The sequence below is a fragment of the Epinephelus lanceolatus genome, chromosome 18 (assembly GCF_041903045.1).
Source record: "Epinephelus lanceolatus isolate andai-2023 chromosome 18, ASM4190304v1, whole genome shotgun sequence".
Lineage (NCBI taxonomy): Eukaryota > Metazoa > Chordata > Actinopteri > Perciformes > Serranidae > Epinephelus > Epinephelus lanceolatus.
In genome coordinates, this window is record NC_135751.1 from 13,676,589 (window position 1) to 13,697,968 (window position 21,380).

The 21,380-nt window shown below is 41.6% G+C and overlaps 2 protein-coding genes across 2 annotated transcripts; one reads left to right on the forward strand and one right to left on the reverse strand.

Annotated features, from left to right (window-relative positions):
- The first annotated feature begins 11,179 nt into the window (after positions 1-11,179).
- On the forward strand, positions 11,180-13,286 carry cox6a2 (cytochrome c oxidase subunit 6A2). Its single transcript, XM_033645436.2, has 4 exons — positions 11,180-11,338; positions 11,676-11,751; positions 12,059-12,201; positions 13,042-13,286. The coding sequence occupies exons 2-4, from the start codon at positions 11,676-11,678 to the stop codon at positions 13,129-13,131; spliced, it is 309 nt and encodes a 102-aa protein (XP_033501327.1). The 5' UTR covers positions 11,180-11,338; the 3' UTR covers positions 13,132-13,286.
- A 568-nt stretch (positions 13,287-13,854) lies between these two features.
- armc5 (armadillo repeat containing 5) lies at positions 13,855-21,250 on the reverse strand. Its single transcript, XM_078161706.1, has 7 exons — positions 20,286-21,250; positions 20,167-20,197; positions 19,915-20,025; positions 18,136-19,033; positions 17,229-18,037; positions 16,445-16,577; positions 13,855-15,896 (listed from the first exon to the last, which is right to left on the reverse strand). Exons 1-7 carry the CDS (start codon positions 20,676-20,678, stop codon positions 14,399-14,401), a joined length of 3,873 nt encoding a protein of 1,290 aa, XP_078017832.1. The 5' UTR covers positions 20,679-21,250; the 3' UTR covers positions 13,855-14,398.
- Positions 21,251-21,380: the final 130 nt, after the last annotated feature.

The following is a 21,380-nucleotide window of genomic DNA, read 5'->3' on the forward strand; positions in this document are numbered from 1 at the left end:
TGGTGAAATGCAATGAGGCGTGCTCCCAAGGTTGTGCTAAAAGAGTAGTGTGGAAAATAAGGATTATAAAAAAATAAATGTAAGAATAAGACTTTTTAGTGGAGCACAAATATGCAATATGCAGGGTCAGTGTATTGAGCTCGGTTTGAGGAAAGAAGCTTTATCTTAGTGTCTCGACTAAGAAGCTGGTAGTCTTTTGCTGGGGTGGTGAGGATGCTTCATAATCTCAGTAGTGCTGGTTCTGCATTTTCTGGTGTGTAAGTCCTGCACAGTGAATGTTGATCCGATGGAACGCTCTGCTGAGTGCACCAATCTCCTTCGGGCTCTGTCATCTGGCAGAGCAGTCCCCAGACCAGTTAGTGATGCCCTTTATTAGGATGATTGCCACAGCACCACAGTGGAAGGCCTTCAGACACACACAACAGTGTTTTCTTCATAATTACATTCTTGTCATGTTGGAAAAAATTAGCAACCGCAGTTAGCAGCTCTAAAAAGGCGTGACGATGACGTCCTGCACACACATACGTACACACTCATACATAACTTATCAAGGATGTAAGTTGTCACTGAACAGCCTCACTGACACCCATAATGCAAATACACAGTCCTTGCCCAATAATAAACTTGAGCAAAATGAAAATGAAAAATTATGTTATGATTTTTTTGTTGAAAATTAGGTTTTGACAAATGTGTTGAACTCCACCCCTCCAAACAAACTTACCTGTGTACAAGACAGTTTAACAACAGACATGTTTTTCTTGGGTTTTGTTAATAGAGTAAACATTACACTTCCTAAAACAAGGAGGGGAAAAGAATGAGCGAAAGCAAACAATCTCTTTAAGAAAGATAAATACGCCAGTAAAATGTGTACTCTGTAAATTGCAAAGCAAACATTACATCATTTTTGTGTTTATGTGTGTGTTGGGCATGTAACAATAAACAAACAAACACAATACCACTGTAGAAATTACCTCAATTTCCTCAATTAAAACGCCATTTTCAAGGAGTTTCCACAGTTTCTACAGAAGAGCATTGTAACGTCAAAAACAGGCTCTCGGCTGTCACTGGGCTCTTTGGGGTAACACTGTGTGTTGGTACAGTCTGTTGAGACTGTGTACAAGAAGCATTAGCCCATGGTGGTATCGACACCAAGCTCCAGGATCATCCTCATATCCTATAGTGTGGGAGGTCCCCCAGCCGTTTCTTAAACTAATGTTTAAGTTTATGTCTTGACCTCAGGCACGGCAGCACTCAATGCAAACGTCTGACTGGAGAACCACATATGATGTGTATGCTTTGAGAGAAGACCACTTGTTTTTAAGCCACCTGAGGAAAACTGATGTCACATGTGCAGACCACCACATCGTCTTCTCTGGTGGTACTAAGCGTAAGACAATAACATAACCCACGTCTGACTCATGAGTCCTTCACCCATGATTCACCTCTAAACATTTATCTGTCTGCATGTTTGAGAGGTACCTATTAAAAGACACAATCGGGTCAATAAGGGGAGTGTCAATTTTTCAAGACGCGATGTCAAAGATTTGAAAGGAAGATCTGATTGTTGTCAGAGGTGGCGCATACTGTGTTGGCTCATTTTTACCCCGTATGAGAACGGTGCAGTGTCTGTGGAGACACATCTGGATGACAGTTTCACTGTGGTCTGTCATATTAGAAACAACGTGTGCCCCAATATATACATACAAATTACATTCTGTGTGTGTCTGTGTGCTGTCCTTATGTGTCCTTTAAGGTCAAAAGAGGAAAAACTAAAGAACATCTTGCAACAGGATCATACCAGCCACGATGCTGATCCACAACAGTAGCCTCCTTCCCTACATCAAACCCCTCTTTTTTCTGCACTGTTGCTTGGCCCACACCTGTCTTTGCTCACTGCATCTTGCATGATTGTGATGCTACTGTGTTGACCAAATCTGTCCACTGGCATATAAACACCTGGCAAAGTACTTAAAACCACTTCTGTGGTAGTTCCTGCTACACTAGGTGTCTCCACATTTTGCCATGATCACTCACACACTCTCAAGGTGAAAATAATACCAGTCCTGCTGTCGTGACTATAAAATGTCTTTCGTAAGAATTCGGATGATAACAGTGATACTGAACCAAAACAGTCAACTTGCCAATCAGAAAGCCAATACAATTAGCTGAAAGATGATATAAGACTCTGCAGAGCTGTGAGGAACTGCGGAGTTAAAATAAAAATATTGATTAGGCTCTTGCTTCCTCTGGCTGCTGTGTGTGTATGGAAATGTTCATCAGTTTCAGTATAGGCCATGTCAGTACAGGTGCATCCTGATTTTGCCAAGTGGTTGTTGTCCTGAGAACAACATTTTATATGTTAGCCATCAAAGAGAGCCCTGCAGCCAGTGCCCTGCAGTTTGCACTAGTCTGGTACTACAGACATTAAAATATACAGACACCGGCCACTTAATTAGATACACCTGTTCAACTGTGTGTTAACACGTATAGCTAATCAGCCAATCACGTGGCAGCAACTCAATGCATTTAGGCATCAAGATGACATGCTGAAGTTCAAACCCAGCATCAGAGTGGGGAAAAAAAGTTGATTTAAGTGACTTTAAATGTGGCACAGTTGTTGGTGCCAGATAAGCTGGTCTGAGTATTTCAGAAACTATTGATCTACTGGGATTTTCACGTCAAACCATCTCTAAGGTTTACAGAGGATGGTCCGAAAAAGAGAGAATATCCAGTGAGCAGCAGTTTTCTGAGTGAAAATGCCTTGTCGATGCCAGAGGTCAGAGGAGAATGGCCAGACTGGTTCAAGATGACAGAGATGCAACAGTCACTCAAATAACCACTGGTTACAATCCAGGTATGCAGAAGACCATCTCTGAAAGAACAACATGTTGAACCTTGAAGCAGATGGGCTACAGCAGCAGAAGACCACACCAGGTGCCACTCCTGTCAGCTAAGAAGAGAAAACTGAGGCTACAAATCACACGGTCCCATCAAAACTGGACAATAGAAGATTGGAAAAATGTTGCCTGGTCTGATGAGTCTCGATTTCTGCTGCGACATTCAGATGGTAGGGTCAGAATTTGGCTAAAACAACACGAAAGCACGGATGCATCCTTGTATCAATGGTTTTTGTCTTTTTTTGTTCACATTTTATTAAGGTCCAAAACTGGCGCAGCTTGAGTTACAGGCTATTTGTAAGATGTAAGATGCCTTTCTCCATTACTTCAAGGTCCACGCAGTTAAATATATTCAGTGTCATACTTGCATTTGACCATGTCATCGAGCTAGTTTGCTGTCACTTTGAAGTAGCTGTCTATCAGTCACTCACACTACAGCAGGAAACAGCACTTAAAAATAAAAGCTCTTTTATTGATTGAATTATTGAGTCAAGTGTGTTTTTTACAAACTTGACATGTTTGCAAGTCACTTGTGGTCCATTAAGAATGGATCTGCGGCCTTGTGAACATACATGAGGTTGGGTTACTTTTTAGGGCAACATGGCATTACAACAGACTTGCTAACAGAAATTAAAGTGAGTTGTAGAGAATACATATACCATATCATGAATGTGTGCAACAAGAAATGGTAATATAAAAAAAGAGTGTCGACACATCTGCTGTGACAATATAGCCCAAAAATTGTCTGGTGTATCCCCAGATATTTTGCTAGTGCCTTTTAAATATGGGAATTATGACATTTACAGTAAAGTGGAAGTCAACAACCTTTTAACCAGCTAGCATGCTAGCTAGCTAGTTAATGCTATTTTACTTATCATTGCTTGATCATTTAAGTTAATAACTTCCCCTACTGCTCATTTAAAAAGGCCACCATAGAAAAGGTGTTCTTGTTTTACCGTGTGCTTCAGATTGGTTCCCCATAAGCCTCACTTCCATTATGCAATACTTTCTGTCAGCGGACACAATACTGGAGAAAAATTAAGGCTACAGGCTAGTGCGCTAAGGCTAGCATGCAAGTGTTAGCATGCTAATGCTAATGCGCTACAGCTAGCCCACTAACTCTGGCAGCCAGAAACAAACATCTATGACTCACTGTCCCTTTGACAGTCAAAGAACACAAAGAACACATTTTCTTGTCGTGGCCTTTCTAAAATGAGCAGGACTTAAAGTTAATGTTACTGTATTCTGTTATGATCAAGGAGTTAGCTAGCTAGCTAACTGTTAGCTCACCTTTGCAAGCTAATGTGGGCTTGTTTCCATGGTGGCAAAACACTAACAATGAATCTAAAAAGCAAATATATATTAATGTCTGTAGTAGCAGACTAGTGTAAACTTAAGTAAAACTTTAAGGTTGGGTCTAATCTTGTAATGTGCGCTTCTTTGCACAGCATCTGATTTAATACTTTTTCGCTATGTCTCGTGAAACTCTTGTGGTTTTATTTCTCATATTAATGGTACCTTTGGCAACAGGAATAATCCCCTTTTCTTCTGGTTACATGTTCAACACACAGTTGCTGAAGACAAAAATTAAGCTTAGACTGGTTGTTAGTCATTACAGGCATGGACAGTGCAACAGGTATCAGAGCTCTGCAAAGATATTTTTAGAAAATGCTAAGTTAACATTAGTTAAATATTTGTTAAAAAAGTAAATCAGTATTTGCTAAACTGAAGGCAAATTACTTTCAAAAAGAACCAGTGTTGGCAGTTAGCCAACAAGCCACAGGGACTAACCATAGACAGTCTATGGGACTAACTAGCTTACTGCTGCTTCCTCTATCTCACAGGAAGTTGCGCACATCATCATTTCTACAGTAGTGCCCTCAGGATGGTGGATACAAAATATTGTTCTCAGGACAACAACTACTTGGCAAAATCAGGATGTTCCAGTAACTGGAAACACAAAGTGGTTGAATCTGACAATTTTTTTTTTTACACTTAAAGGTCACTGAGGGGATGCTATTCTGTAAAATTTACTTCTGATGTTTGCTTCATTTGAAGTGTATCTATCACCAACAGTCAGAATTATTATATAGTTCAATACAGCTCACAGTTGCTGTTGCAGTGTAAATCCATTGTTACCTTCTCACTTAAAATAAACCAAAATGTTCCACAGACTGCAAAACCACAGATTTGGGCAAAAACACAGACTGTGGCACAACACAGCAGGAGCACAGTCAACAGACAAAGCAGCAACACCTGCACCTGATTACATTTACCTCCTCAAATAAGTCTATTGACAATCTCAAAATACACTCTGCGCCACTTGGTGGTGAAAGGTGTAAATACAGAAATTCTCAACTGAGTCTCCACACTTTCACACTTCCATGATAAGCTTCACATTGGTTAAATTAACTCTGGTAGGATCACTTTCAGTCCTGAGAGAGGAAATCCAAAATAATTTCTGTCTTGAATTTTTTATGTCTTGTTTTTTTTTTCTTCTTTAGCCTAGGGACTGGAACAGTTGTGTTTATTAGCAGTTTTATGGTCTTCTTCTCTCAGCTTGTAAGCCACTGAGGGCCACCTCCAGGGGGCTTAATATTAGTGTTAAGCTCCATGTAGCATATACACATTACGGGAAGAACACAAAGACCTACAGGGTGATGGCGCTGGCTCTCTCTTCATGCAGGTCCTACAGCTGAACCTGCATCTGACTGAGAAGGTTAGGTCAGACAGCGTCCAGAAGAAAAAAAAACATTTGGGTTTGGAAGACATTGCAACCTTAGTCAATCAAGGAGTCTAGGATGAAGTGGGATTTCACCATTATTTAAAATAACCTCTTAGCCAGAACTTAAAATTGGCTCTTTGGACAAAGGGAGTCATGAGTGGAGGTGGAAGGCGTTGTGTAGAGAAACTCGCCTGAAGACTGAAGTCAAGTGGAAGAGTGTAAAGCAGGAACAAGAGAGTGAAGCAACCAGCTGGCCTAGTTTTATGATATACGTAATCTTTTCCCAGGAGTCAGGCAAGATTTAGGTATATTTGAGAATAAAGTTGGTGTCACAATACCTTTTTTATTTTCAACAAAATCCATGAAAATAAAATAAATAAATATAATAATAAAGTACTTCATCTGTATGGCTCTTTTACTGTATGTGTTTTTAATACTAAGGATGATAAGAGTGTTTAACATAGTATATAAAGGCCTGAGTTACATCTGGCGGTAGCTAAAGAGTGATAATTATCCTGTTCACAGGTTTGGAACAAACCCAACTATTTATAAGTTAACCTCAACCTTGTGCTTTAATGCTGGCTACCAGAGAAATGATTAGAGCCCAGTTTATGGAAATATTGCGACAATGAGTTGTTGACCTTGTAATTAACAGCTGCATGGGTCAAGTCTGTTTGACCTGTTAAATAACAGGTTGTTTTCAGTGTCTTTAAACCTGCAATAACTGTTTTATTGGTCACACAGGGGCAGTGGCAACAAGCTGTACACATACAGACATGTTTTCGTGTGTTAAGTCAATCTGGTGTAAGTCAGTTATACAGCGGTAAAACATCTATTAGTAATGTGTAGTATTATAACTACAAAAAATCTGCATAAATAGTTATAACCTGACATTTTAGGTCTCCACAGTCAATATGTGGTTGAGATGTTTCTGTACACCTACATTTACTTCCTTGAGTCCCTCCTAAATGTCTCCTGCCTTTACCTCTCCCCTTTTTGCTGTTGTACTCCTTGGATGAGATAAGTGACACTGTGGTCATAGAAATTTTGTTTGAGCAAAAGGTGTTTTAGCCTTTGTGTTGAACGACATAAACTCCATTCTTAGGTTTATCTGCTAAAACTTATTGTATAGCACGTTAACGCATTCCTGTGTGATTTAATTTGTGCAGGGGCTCAAGTCACACAAATGACGACTGACAGAGAATTTTGTCATTTACCTCTTGTATCAAAATAAACAGAGATTGGCTCAAAAGATATCTTGGTCTGGGCTTCATCATGAAAACACAAGTCTAGTGCAACAGTTCAACATTCACATTGTTAATTTACGTATCTAGCAGTTTCATTGAAACATCAGCATTAATTTTGAGTCATGTTTCTGGCTACCTTGTGAAGATGTCCAATATTCACTCTCCTTTAAGCTCAGTGTTTGGTCTCAACCAGCTCCTGAGGAAAATATTTAGTTGCTTAGCAGCTAAATGCTCCAGTTTGGTATTAGGCAGTATCGTCATGTGATCCGCTGTTAATATAAAATTACTGATTATAGCCGCTTCAAACTGGCTTCTGACTGCCACCATTCATGCCCAGCCACTAGCAGCCAGTCAGTGGTACTGTGCATGTTAAATTGAAAATTGAAAAATACCTTGCACTTATCATTTAAGACTTGTTAGTGGCACTTAAGCCAAGTGTCAAGCTTACTTGCTGTGTAAGGCTGTAAGTTAACATAGACAGTGAACTCTCTTTCCAACTGCTGCGTCTGCACTGGAGCACCTGATGTAACAGTGTGCGGAAGTTTCCACTGTAGATTAACGTCAGCCCTCACATCACTTGAAATCCCGTGCTGTCTCAGTGCAACTGGGACAATATTGATGATAGATTCTGATGGTTTGTTTAAGTGCCTGTTCCCAGAGTTTTCCTACAGGCAGGTCCCAGTCTCACTCACTTAAAATTAGAGATAGCATTCCAGTGTATGCAAGCACATTGTCCAGAGATACTTTCCATTACTGTATAGTCCTACATTGCAGAAACAAGAAAGCAGCAAGCCATAGTTTAAAATCACTACAGTTGTGGAAGTGAAAGTGCAGGACAAAGTTCAGCATTAAAATATTATTTTCTGTCTGGTTTGTATTTTCAAAACTATATCAAACATCCAGCAATGGTCTGCACGAAAAGCAGTTCTTTGTTTAAAAGCTGTATAACTTCAGTAAAGAGCTTGCTCTGAAGTGAATGCAGCAATATGGTAGCCAAGTGCCCAGAAAAGAGAAAGAGCCACACAGCTTTATAAGGCAAAGATGGGACAGACTGTTACAACCAACTGCTCTCACCTCCGTCCAACATCACACACACTTACTGCATCGCACACAATCCACAGCTGTCTTTCTCTTGGCATGAAGTATACACAGACAGGGATTGTGTGGGTGTTAAGGGATGTTGTGGAGGGTAAACTCATTTGAACTCAGCTTACACACTGTACCCGCACTTTAGGATGACTTAAATCCCTCATTCTGTAAATTAAAGTGGTTTCAAAATGATTATAAGAGGAAACAGTCAGGAAAGATATTCTGTAATATTATTGGAAAACATATATTTTTTATTTACACATCATTATGTGCCTGTGTCCATCCTGTGCACTTTGCTGTGTTGAGTCTACACTGCTTCCTCCAGTTGCTGTGTATAAACTCTACACCCACCGATGGAAATGAACCATTAGGTTAAGGTAGAAAACCTGTTGAATCTGTTCATTCTGTATGCGGCTGTTCATCATCCTGGCAACAAAAAAGCCTTGAATGTCTGTACAAAATGTCATCTCGATCCTTCTGTAGTTGCTGAGGTATGTCAGTCTGGATCAGAGTGGTGGACCAACTGACAGACCAACATGGCCACCCTTAGAGCCACGTCACAAACATAATGAAAAAAAATACATAACAATATAAATTAAAAAAAAAAAGTATTACACAGACCTAAGGTCCAGTGTGCAGGATTTAGGGGGGCATATTGGGTATGTTTTCTTAGAGTATAATCACCTGAAAATAAGGATTGTTGTGTTTTGGTTACCTTAGAATGAGCTGTTTATACCTACATAGGAAGCAGGTCCTCGTCCATGAAGTCCACCATATTGCACCGCCATGTTTCTACAGTAGCCCAGAGTGGATAAAAACCAAACCAGTGACTAGGTAAAGCCAAAAGTGTGTTTTCAAATTTTCTTGTTTCACAGTGGCCACTGTAGCAGCCTTGCAGTGATGAGAGCGTCATAAATACATTGATTTATATCATGAAACTGCTTTATCCAGTGTTTTTAATGGTTTAAATCACCAGGTTTATTTGTACTGAAAACCTCCTGAAAATCTGGATCTTAAATTGTCAGAGAAAACTGTGAGCACACATTAGCAGGCATTGGCCAAACAGCTCATCTGCAACATGCCCAACAGCATAAGAGAAACCCTAAATTGTAATGTAAAACTGCTTTACCCAGTGTTTTACCAGTTTAAATCACTGGATTTATTTGTTTTGGAGAGGAAGAGACCTCTGCAGGTAATTCAGCTACCAGTAAAAACCTCCTGAGCAGTAAACACTGAAGAAATTCTAATCAGGAGAAGTTTCAGCTGGTTGAAGTCTGCAATCCCCACCGCCAGCTCTCACTAAACACTGTTCCTTTATCTGAGTTTGGAAATTTCTGCAATATATTCCATACTTGCCTACAGACACATGTTTAAGTTAAGTTCTGCCTTATGTAGACTGTACATTGGAATTCAGGCATTCAAGCCATGATCTTAATAATATGTCTGCAGATTGAAGGGAGGGAGTGTTGGCCTCTCCCAGCTCCTGCAGCACACCTGCAGCACATGCAAAGCTTTGTGTGTCTACCTGCCCATACATGTCTGTGCACAGATTCTTCAAACTGAGATGGTATTTAACCTCTGCCCACAATAACACAAGTGCGAGACGTTCAGACTGGCTGCTTGCATGACTGGCTGACATCACTGTTGGCTCTGGCTGCTGTTTGCACTGCAGCCTGAAGCTGCCCAGACAGAGACAACAAAGGCTATTCTAATATATCCTGAAAATCAAGAATGAACACATAACAGTGGGGAGTATACAGTATAAAAAATAATAGAGGTCTTTTTTGATAACTGGGTAGAAGGAGTACTCAGGTCCTTTACTTAAGTAAAAATAGAAATACTACAGTTTAAAAATACTTAATTACAAGTTAAAGTCCTGAATTCAAAGTGTCATATGTTATGACATATTGTATGACCATATCTAATGTTTTTAAAGTAAAAAGTAACAGGTAACCAAAGCTGTCAGATAAGTAGTAGAAGTAGGAAATAGAATACAATAGAAATACTCAAGTATGTCAAAATAGTACTTAAGAACAGCACTTGAGTAAATGTACTCAAACTTTAAAGTTGTAAAAATGACCTTGGTCTTTAAGTCAAACTAAAGATACAGGCTCTGTGCAGATACTTCAGCTAAAATCCAGTACTTTTATTTTAAAGGTTATACAGTGTTACTTCAGCGGTCAAAACAACAAGCCAAGAGGAGGTAACCTTACTGCAGAGGTGAACCTGCCTAACACTAACACAAATGACCAAAGTAGTCTGAAGGAGCATTTAAGGACAGTGTACCCATAGCAGCACTACCCCATCTGGTGGACAGTCTATCTTAAGGTAAACAAATGATATGAGGCTGTGCGATTCAATATCTTGTACAAATGCTTGCAAGCTTTTCGTGCTCCGGCTGAACTGCCAAATGAAAGCCCATCTACCTTAAACACTTTGTTTATATTAATCTATATTTAAGATTTAATGTCTGTTGTTTACTCACATGTAGGTCTACAAATGTGCACATAATCCACAGTCATTTTGGCTTGGTGGGCAGCAGTGTAATAGTACAGGCTGTATTAAGAAAATGAATAGATCTGCTCAGTTTCTCCTAATTTTTCTCAATATGTTTGCATATATTATAATATTTAACTAAGAAATGTTTCCTGTTAAAAGTTGACAAGTTAAGTTGACATGATATTATTATATGTGTGAAACTGATGTTACATATGACAGCCAGAGTCTTTGGAAGCCTTGCAATTAAAAACTTACCTGACCTTTAAACTTATATAAATATTAGTATACTTAAACTTATACTATTAATAATATGAGGCTCAATGGCTTCAATATTTCACCTCTTCTTCAGGATATCAGTGTTCGTCTGTTCTAATCCTGGGCAAGACAGACCAAAAAGGACTTAAAGTAATAGATTATTAATAAATTAAAAAAGAAAAAAAGTTAATAAACTGGAGGTTATTCTGCAGCTGAGCCACAGGTGTTTTCAGTGAACTGACTGGCTTTCAGTAGCACTCTCAAAGTGAAACAAAAATGGGAACCTAACACATTGTTTATGTCAGTTAATAAGGATTAATCAGCCCTTATTTTAGTCTTTGTATTGCAGGCTTAATGTTCTGCGCAGGACCAACAACACACCTCCTCCCCAATCCTCTTCCTCTTCGTCACATATCAGCCACCCTTTGCACTTGCCCAAATATAAACTCGGTTTCCTGGTGTATGGACATATTGAAATGGGGAGGAGTCTGACACACTCTGAGTTCAGCTCAGGACAGACTGAAGGACAAACAAGCAGGAAGGAGAAGAAAATACTACCAGCAACGACTTTGCCAGAAAAACAAGAGGATAATAAAGCATATTGAGTATTGCTTGATTGAATAACAGTAAGTATTTGACCTTATTTTGCTTACAGTAGGGCTACCGACACCCTTTATACAGAGCAGCTCGAGTAGGCCCAGCCTAAACTGCCTGTTGTTTATACATGTTGTTTGTTTGTACAGGGCCACATGACAGATTACCTATTAATTCTGCAAATTACTTAATATGTTAGAAAAATAAGATGTTTAAGGCTGTGTTTGGCTCAGTGTAAAGCTTATGAAGGCTCCCTTGATATTAGGATAATAAAAAATAATAATAATTTTAGGCTGGTGTGCAGCATTAAAGTATGCTGCAAACGTTTCTCAATCGTCTCCTTTTCTTTCTCTCTCTCCCCCTCAACAGATGTCTGTGTCTCCTGCTGCCTTAGTTGCTCGTCGTGTGCTTGCTGCAGCGTCACAATCAAGCCATGAAGGAGGAGGTAAGTGTTATTGCTATCACTCTCAAACCAAATACAACCAAAATACATGAGAGCCTCCAGATTCATGCTACTACAGCATCTCTGAGTCCATACTGTAGGAGCCTTTTGTTGAACATTAACTGAAATGTCTGCAGAGCTGGCAGCCATCCTGCATGCTCATGGTGTTTGGCAAATGATCAGGAACTATATTTTATTATTGATATGAACTCTGTAGAGAGGAAGCTCCTGTAATTTTACTTTCTCATTATCTTCATGCCCTATTTATGTCTTTAGTCATATAATTTTACTGGTTGTGTTTTTTCCTCAGCAAGGACCTGGAAGATTCTGACCATTGTGTTAGCTGTTCCTGGTGTGGCAGTCTGCATGGCCAACGCCTACATGAAGATGAAGGCGCATTCGCATGAGCCACCAGAGTTTGTGCCATATTCACACCTGCGTATCCGCACCAAGGTGAGTCTCAGGCTGTAGTCTATAAAATGGTTAAGTGGCTTGAACCTGCATTCTTTCTAATGGCCAGTAGGGGGTTACTCCACAGGTTGCAATCATAAGTCCCTTAAGCTGCCTCTTCAAGGCGGGAATTTGATGCAATTATGCCACCTCACTGTTCTGTATAAAAGGTACAAGTGCGGAATGGGGGGAAAGAGTAGTCTCACCTCAAAGCTGGTATCAGGGGTAATAACAGCACCGAAATTTGGTCTAAATTATGTATAAACAGGACAGCTGGTAGGATGGGAGAATGTGTGGCACAGATGTGACGCTTCTGATGACGTGTTATGCGTGGAACATACCATGGGGGATTTTAAAAAGTAGCTGTTAGCAGTTAGCAGCTAACTCGAAGAGGAACGGTGGACGAAAATGTCCACAAACTGGGAAAATAATTAGATCCTGGAGCTCCTTAATCTCTGAGCAGAGGACGAAATCAGCCGCCATATTACAGTAAATTACTGTTGATGCCATGTAATGCCATTGTTTATCACTGTCAACATGTATGTTATATGTTACACTAGAGACTGACACTGTTACATTACGCCTGCCACGCCTATTTTGATTCCACAATGCTGACATGCTGTCTAAAATCACACTCTGGAGCTGAATGATGCTGCCGTCATTTGGCTCTGTGCAAAAATGCAAAGGTGGCACAAAGAAGGGACCTTGTATTGGCCCTATAGTGTGATCTCTGTGTAAAAAGCATTATAGTGGCCATTGCCTTCACCCAAATACCCCTACTCTTTCAGCAAGTTTTTCCTTCTGTTGTTGATTTTACCTATATGTTCATATGTCTCCTTCCAGAAATTCCCCTGGGGCGATGGAAACCACTCTCTGTTCCACAACCCTCACACCAATCCTCTGCCCGATGGCTATGAAGACTCCCATCACTGAGAGAATCAGTCACCTTTCTTGGCTGTGTTTTGCTGGCTACTGAAAACTCCAGTCCGCAGTGTAATTATACTGCCTTAAATATTCTGACTGAGGGCCCAAGCAGCATCGTCATTGAGCGGTGCATCCTGACATAAATAAAACCACTTTATGCTGTATCACAATGAATGCCATTATTTTTGTTTACTTTCGTGCTGTGTTCAATATAATCAACCTTCTAGACATGACTCAAAGTTTTTAAGTGAAGTGTTTTCACATTTCGTCTGAAGTTGTCTTCTTATAAACTAACACCAGGGGTCAGCAAAGTTTGACTAGTTCAAAACCTGCACATACAGGCTTAAAAAGATAAATAGAAGGCTTAATGTCAAAAAATTCCACGAAAAGACCAAAACCATCAGTGAATTGATCCAAACAAATATCGTCTGTGAAGCCAAAGCCTTTGTAGCTAATTCCAGTGTGCCACAGCTTCATTGTTGTCCAAAAAACTATTAAAAAACACATCAATGAGTCACATTGCTGCTCCTGGGGATACCAAACTAATCACGCTTCATCTTCTTGAGACCATATCTCCAAATTTTATGGCAGTTCAACCAATAGCTGTTTCTCTCGCTCTGCCGTGTAATGGAATTAATAAAACTGAGTGACATTCCCTAAAGCCACTCAGTTAAATTACTGTGACCACTCTGCACATCAACACATACCAACAACAAGGAAGCAAAGGCAAAATGATGTTCCAACATTATATTCAGTGGCTTAAATTTATGGGACATTTGGAATCTATACACTATATATCTCCTAATCCATATTATTTTTATGTACAAAATAAACAACTGGCTTCTAGACCAACCCTGATAATTCCAGTACTTCCAGCTAAATGACATTTATCAAATGATAGCGGACACTTTCTTTGAATTTTTTCAGGAAAAAAAAAAAAAATCACAATACAAATGTCAGTAAATTATAATACAATTATGTCATGCTGGGACGGCTACAGTTTATATCAGATTACATCAAAACTAAATTGTAATTTATGCTTCCAGTTTATGAAAATAAATCAACAGTCAGTCCTGTTAGTGCTAGAGAACTTCATAAAGCAGTTGTTGTTTTTTAGGTAATCGTGCTGTTGTCGTAACCTGCACTTGAACTTTCCATACATTATACAATGGCAACACTAGAAGCATAAAGCAAGTCCCAAAGTTTACTCTCACTGAAATCTGTGCCCTCTGAATTCATGCCATAGTCTACTACACTCAACGTTTCCGCCCCTAGTTCAGCTCAGAGCTACTGTGGCCAGACTTAGTAGATCCTGCTTTAGAGTCTCTGTACAGTCCGCCTCTCTGGCAAGTCTGCGAAGGCAATCCCCAGCAAGGGCAGAGGACAAGAAGGGCTGAGGACAGTCCTGAAAGCCCAGCAGTAGAGACAGGCAGGCCCGACCCAGTGCTGGGTAGCTGTAGCGCTGAGAAAACCAGTATACCTGGGGGAGGAGAGCAAACAGGTGTGTGTTGTCTCCTGCGCTGGCTTCTGAGGAAGAGAGGGAGTCCTGAGTTGCTGATTTTAGACCCTGTGCTGAACTTTTCATCAAGTTCTTTGGTCTTAACCTTATAACTTCCAGGTCACATGATTTGTCCACCACTGACACACAGCTTGATTTGGAAACCGGGGTGATGCTTTTGATTGTCTTTTGGTTGAAAGTCGTATTGAGTGCTCTGCTGGCCTTTTGAATTGTTCCAGCTGAGCAGGTTTTATTACTGTCCGTTGGGTGTGGGAAACTGTTTGGTTTCTTTGTCTGTCCTGGTAAATTTTCTGTTTGCACCTCAAAGCCAGTCAACTCTAACTCCGATGTTCGATTAGCCAGGTTCTCCTCGGCAGACTCAACGCATTCTTGATCCATTTTAGATGCAGCCTTTTCCACCTTGTCCACTGTGGGGGCAGCCTTGGTGGAACAGGACAGGAGAAGAGACACACACAGATCCTCCAGCTCTTTCTTAAGCTCAGTCACCAAAAATCTGCATGCCCCAATCATCATCTCGCCCAGAGCTGATTTCTGGAAAGCAAAGTCATCTGTTGAGCACTCCTCTGTCTCTTTTTGGCAGATCCCCAGTCCATCAAAGACCAATTTGTCCAAGACCTGACACTGTCCTCTACTCTGTCCCTCATCACTTTCCCTTGTTGTTTTTGTGTCCTGTGTGAAGCGACATCCATGCAGGTAATGCAGCACTGGTAGCAGCATACCTGTGCTGACATCTTTAATTTGGATGGCTTCACCTGCATTACCCAGAGCTTCTCCAAATCCGCCTCTCAACAGAGCCCAAAAGTATTCAGAGGTGACTCCGTCTGTCCCCTCCACCCCAGTCACAGCCTCCCTGTTGGCTCGGACCTGAGTCCCGTCGTCCAGCAGCAAGAGGAGGTCAAAGTTCGAGACGCCATAAGGACAGGTGTCGGCCAGGCGAGGCCTTTTTGAGGGAGGAGGTGAAACTGGGTCAATTTTTTCGACTGACTGCGTCGTTACTGGATTTAGATGTTTTTTGTTAAGCTCCATTTTGATGCCACCAGTCAGAGTAGACAGGCATCCAATAAGGAGGGAGGAGAATAGTGAGTGGAGCTGTGAAGTCAGGCCTGAATGTGGTGAATTAAACCAATCAGAAAGCAACTTCCCACATTCAGTAGGCTGGTCTTCATCCACATCATCGTCATCGCAACCAAGAGGCTGCAGAGCCAGGAGGAGTCCGCCGCTGTCCAGAAGAAGTTTCTTTAACAGGGACTTGTTGCTGTTGGAGAAAAGGAGGGTTTGTAAAGCTCAGATATGGTCACTTACAGTCATTATTCTTACAGATCTAATAGAGGTGTTCCATTTTTTACTTCCCGATAATGATTCGAACACCTGCACTACATGTCAGCCCATACTACTACCCCATTTCTATGTCAATAGGCCAAACAAAATGTGTAAAAACTGAATAACAAGTATAATATACTGTATATTTATCCATTCAACATGGATAAATTGATAAATAATCACGGAGGTCATTCATTGTTGGATTTATTTGTTTTTAAATGCCTCTAAAAAATACTGCTGTTCAAGGCTGGATTATAAAGCTTCTTAAGGAGACTCAATCGCATCAGAGCGCTTGCTGGAAAGCGACAGTGGTGACGAGGCTGAGACAATTTAAATTAAGTTTAAAGTTTATCTTAAAAATTACATCAGATCAGTGCACAGATGCGCATACTTGCCAATACATGAGCCAGCATTTCAGGCAGTATCAGAGGCACTTGCAAAACTGTTATTGGAATCGGGACAACTCTAAGATCTACTACTCACCTGCAGATTAATGGCAGAGACAGCGCACAGTTCACCTTGTCGGTCTCAGATCCTGACAGCATCACATGGGCAACAACTCCAGAGCCAAATCCAGACTCACACTGGATACGCAGATTATTGAGAAGAGCAGAACCTGCAGAAAGTCAGTGCACAATTATAAACTACTCTGGTAAAATAAATGATGCTGAAATTTTATAGAAGCCAATTCAGTTTCATTTATGCCAGAAGTAGAGATGCACCAATTAAACAAGTTGGATTAAAAGTGAAGTGTGCATTATTTGGTGGGATCTAGTGGCGACTAGCAGTGAGGTCTTTTTCTCTCCAAAACAAATGGACCAGGTGATTTAAACCAATAGAAACACTGAATAAAGCAGTTTCACAATACAATGTGTAACTCCAGCACTACTGCTGACTCTGTTTCTAGTGCCACAGCTATCCCTGGCATCATGTTGCGTTAATAAAAAATATTCAAATTGCACACAGTCAGGTGAACTAATTTTAAATCTGTGAGAAAGAAAGCACTTTAGATTGGTAGTTTTAATGGCTGAGTTAAGGTATTAGAACATGTAAAGCTGAATGTGTGCATCCCTCGTCAGAAGAATTAAGTTTAATGATTAAAGTGATAACATACATTATGTTGCTAATAATGCAAGATTATGATAAGAGATTACTAAAATGTGAATCTATAATGAGCAACTGTAGATTGTGCTATAAATTATGCTACTTTGCTGCTCTAAAGTTACTGTGTTGCAGATTACTGATTTCGCTCAGATCTTTATCTTACCAAGCTGTTTAACTTTGGCTTTCACTCGGCCCGTCTGCCTCTCCTCTCCCTCAAATCTTCCCCCTCTCTGGCAGAGATGGTGACGAATCAGCGCAACTGAGCCAGTTCGGACCAGCGCCTGCAAACAGTTTGGGTTACAGCTCAGCCGGCAAAGCATACGGAAGCACCTGCTGCTGGGGTCCTGGTGCTGGGTGAGGTAGTAGAGCAAGCCGGACATGACGCCTGCGCTGACCAGAGCAGCACTTGGGTCGGTGGCGTGGGAAAAGCGTGACAGCAGCAGCAGGATGGGTGACTCTGGCGTCCAGGGTTCGGGGTGGTAAGGGTGGTGGTAGGCCATTGTGCGGGGCACAGAGGGAGGGGTATCAAGAATAACTTTAGTCAAAGAAGCTGATGAATGAGGACGCGGCCTCCTTTTGTGAGGGGATGAGAACTTTGATGGAGAGACTGGCGTTTGGGCTGTTTTCGTGGGAGAGGAGATAGTGTTAGAACTGGGCTGGGTTTGGGGTGTAGAAGCAACTGCAGGTTGAGGACTAGATGGAGGAGGATCAGGGATTTTACATGAGGATGATAGCTGGGGCTGTGCCGAAGAGGTAATAAGTGAAGGCTGAGCAGCTTTTTTAGAAGAGGAAGAGGTAGTAGGGTTGAATGGGGAAGAGTTTTTAGGAGAGGAAAGGGAATCAGGGTTTGGGGAGGGTGTTTGAGGGGACGAAGACGGTGGGATCTGAAGACTTCCCCATTCCCCTTCAACACCAGAGGAATTCAGCAGGTCCCCCTCTGAAGAGATCAATCCCTCAGACACCAACCAGGACCTGAAGAGAGAGCAATAAGCATGTTGATGAACAACAGAAAATAGTATGATAAAATTCACATGGAAAATAAATAAACCTGTGCTTTTCATTTTCCATACCTGAGACTTAAAAAGCTTGATGAACATAGACCTTGCTCCTTTTCGGCTTCCTGCCTCTTGCAGCTCTCAGGAGGAGGAGGAAAGTCAAAAGAGTCAAAACATGAGGAGGGCAGGAGCTCCGTGGGAGAAATGCTGGAGGAGAGGCTCACGTCCATCTTCTCAGCAGATTGTTCCTCGCCTCTGGTGAGCTCAACCAGTCGAGCAACAAGCAGAGGGACCAGCCCTAACTCCTGAAGCTGCTCCATAGCAGATTCATCAAAAACAAAGTCCACACAGGCCAGGATGACGAGTCGGGAGAGGGGGTGACTCTGATGGGCGGCCAGAAAGCCAATTAGCACCTCCAATCCACCACTCTCTTTCACCTTGGCCCGGTTGACCGCCTCCTTGCAGCACAAGCACAGTGCCTTGAGGAAGACTCCAGACTTCAGTGGGTCCCTCTTGACCTCCTCAGTGAACTTCTGTATAACCCCCAGTGACCCCACAAGGGGGCGCAGGCAGCCCTGGGAGCACAAGTTGGCCAGGGTCTTCAGTGCCAGCTCCTCAAAAGGTTTACCAGACTCCCCAGATGCCATGACACCAAGCTGAGCGAGGACTCCAGAACGGGACACCTCCCTGGCGCATTCAACACCACAGCCCCGGGTAAGCTCGTGGAGGGTCCTGAGTGCCGCCCGCCTCAGCCCCTGGGGATATTCTGGAGCAATGAGAGGGGCGAGAGAGGATAAGGTCCCCTGGGTGAGCAGTGACAGGCGGTTAGAAGGTGTATCTGAGAGGTAAAGGAGAGCCCGGGCAGCCGACTGAGCGCACTCCAGTTTAGGACAGGACTCTTTGGGTGGAGCAGCAGTAGGGGAAGACGGGCCAGAAGAAAGAGACACACAAAGGAGGAGAAGAGGAACACCACCTGTAAAGAAAAAGGCTGGGTTTTAATCTGAGGACAAATAATACATCTCCACAAAAACATTTCACAGATCATATACACAGTTTCTGAAGGATAATTGTTTAATCTGACGTTGCCTGATATGTTTTGGACCATAAAACATCAGACGACTGTGAAAAATGCCCATCACTCTTTCCTAGAGCCCAAGGTGATATCATCAAATGTCTTATTTTATGGGAACAAAAATCCCAAACCAAAGCTATTCACCTTATAAAAGTATATATACTCTACATACAAGGATACTCTACTACCATCAAATATTTGGCATGTTTGCTTGAAATGACCCAGATCATTGCAGATTCTGTTGATTGATTAATTTAAAAAAGTAAAAAGTAACACTCTGTTTTCTTTGTGGCTTAATAATGTGTCATTTTATACGTAGAGAAGAAGTAATTCCCCAGTATGAATGGCTGTTTACTATTAATAACTCCCAGTATATAGAGACTCCACTCTTTAATGTTGGAATATCACACCTGCCTACGAAAGCAGAAATCCAAAATGTACAATGTTTGAGTGAGGAAACATGATATAATTCAGTAACTTAGTGTAATCTGCTCATCCTTTTACAAAATGTGAAGATGTAAGATGGACATCCTGCTGCACACCTGTTCTTTTATTGTAAAAGTGTAAATATCACACCACAAATACTGACAGACCTGTCCATCAGGCAGGTGATTATTCTTTAAAAGCAACTGTAATCAAAGTTATAACAATTACAACTATTTTGCTGTTACTGCAAAATAATCCTTTCCACTCAAGTACCATTCAAGTTGCATCTCATTTTAAATGCTAAAAACTGGCAGCTAAAAATGATGCAATGGGACAAATTTACATTTAAGACTTACCAGCAGAGTGGATGAGTGCAGAGCTCTCTGGATCCATGGCCAAGTTTCCCAAAGCCCTGGCTGCTCGGTTCTGGACCGTCTCCAGGGCCATATTTTCCTTCAGGATCTCCACTGAGACAGTCAAGAGTTTTTCCAAGATTACATGCCATTGATTGATTGTGAAAATACAAATGTTTACCAGTACTAAAAGTTTTTTAAAAAAGTTGTTATTCTTAGATCAAATTTGTTACAAGAATGTAAATGACCACTTACCTACAATATTTATTCCATCAAGTTTACGGACCTATAGTGGCAGACATTTAGAGCAGTTTTAATGGATGGTTTAATAAATAGAGCAGTCAATGCTTTTACAATTATTCCTTTCAGCTCACCTCTATGCGTGTCTCCAGCTCAGTGCAGCAGTTTGCCAGGATGCTAAGAGCCAGGTCCAGGGTTTTCCTAGAGCACTCTGGGTGTTTGAGTAGCTCCAGCAGGGGCCGGAGACCACCTTGAGTTCTGAATCGGGCAATGCCAGCCTTGTCACCCTTGATGTGCTGGGTCCGGATGGCAACCAGGGCTCGCCACTGAGACATTCTGGACCTCTTGTCCCCTTCTCTGCCACCGCCTGAGTCAGCCTTGCCATGCCCGTGATGTTCAGCCCCTGATCGGGGTTTGGAGAGGTGAGCTAAGCACCAGGTCAAAGAGGGCTCTGATGATGATGGGTGCCCTTCTCTGGTGGGTGCTCGAAATTGTTTCCGGTCACCTTGCACAGGTGATGCAGCCATGGTTCCTCTGCCTAGCAGGCACCGGGTTCAATTACCCTAATTTTCCTCCTCTCAGTTTAGACAGATATAATACACAATGTGCAGCCTCACTGGACGCTTCCAGTGAAATACGGAGAAATTAAATAGCATGTCCTTTCACTTTAAACTGTTAGCTCGTTCACTTAACTGGTGAATTTGTGCTCTTAATGAGTTCATTCATATTTTTCAAAGTTTCCACAAAAACAACAGCCTGGTGCGCTCAGAAAACTACAGTTACCATGGAAAAGGAAAAGTTGTACCACCTGACGCCGCACTCGCCGACGGGAGTTGGAGTTCCAACAGCTTCGGTCCACTCCCTAAAAAAACAGGCCTACATCGTGAGAAGGCCGAACAAGCGTTATTCTACGTGATGGACGTGTATTATCTCAATGTAACGTATTTTTAAACATCAAATGACGGATTAAAGCTATATTTGATCAATGTTTTGTCACCACTGGTCGACTAATTTTGGTTAAACAAAATGCAATCGCCTGTGTTAGCCGCTAACGCCATCTTTAGCCAAACAACAAAACAGGGGCGGTCGAGGGAGGGAGCAGGGAGTGAAGAGGTGGGACGGTTAGATATACGTTGGGACTTGTAGTTCAAATTTCGCTGCCTTTCACCACCCCTAGTGCATTTCCTCCCTTAAAAAACTACATTCCCCGTGACAATGATAAAGAGAGG

Coding starts and splice junctions, on each gene's coding strand:
- cox6a2 (XM_033645436.2), top strand. CDS start 11,676: ATGTCTGTGTCTCCTGCTGCCTTAGTTGCTCGTCGTGTGCTTGCTGCA. Junction 11,752..12,058: donor ATCAAGCCATGAAGGAGGAG/GTAAGTGTTATT, acceptor TTTTTTCCTCAG/CAAGGACCTGGAAGATTCTG. Junction 12,202..13,041: donor ACCTGCGTATCCGCACCAAG/GTGAGTCTCAGG, acceptor GTCTCCTTCCAG/AAATTCCCCTGGGGCGATGG.
- armc5 (XM_078161706.1), bottom strand. CDS start 20,678: ATGGCTGCATCACCTGTGCAAGGTGACCGGAAACAATTTCGAGCACCC. Junction 18,038..18,135: donor TCAAGCTTTTTAAGTCTCAG/GTATGGAAAATG, acceptor CTCTCTCTTCAG/GTCCTGGTTGGTGTCTGAGG. Junction 16,578..17,228: donor AGCCAAAGTTAAACAGCTTG/GTAAGATAAAGA, acceptor GACTTTCTGCAG/GTTCTGCTCTTCTCAATAAT.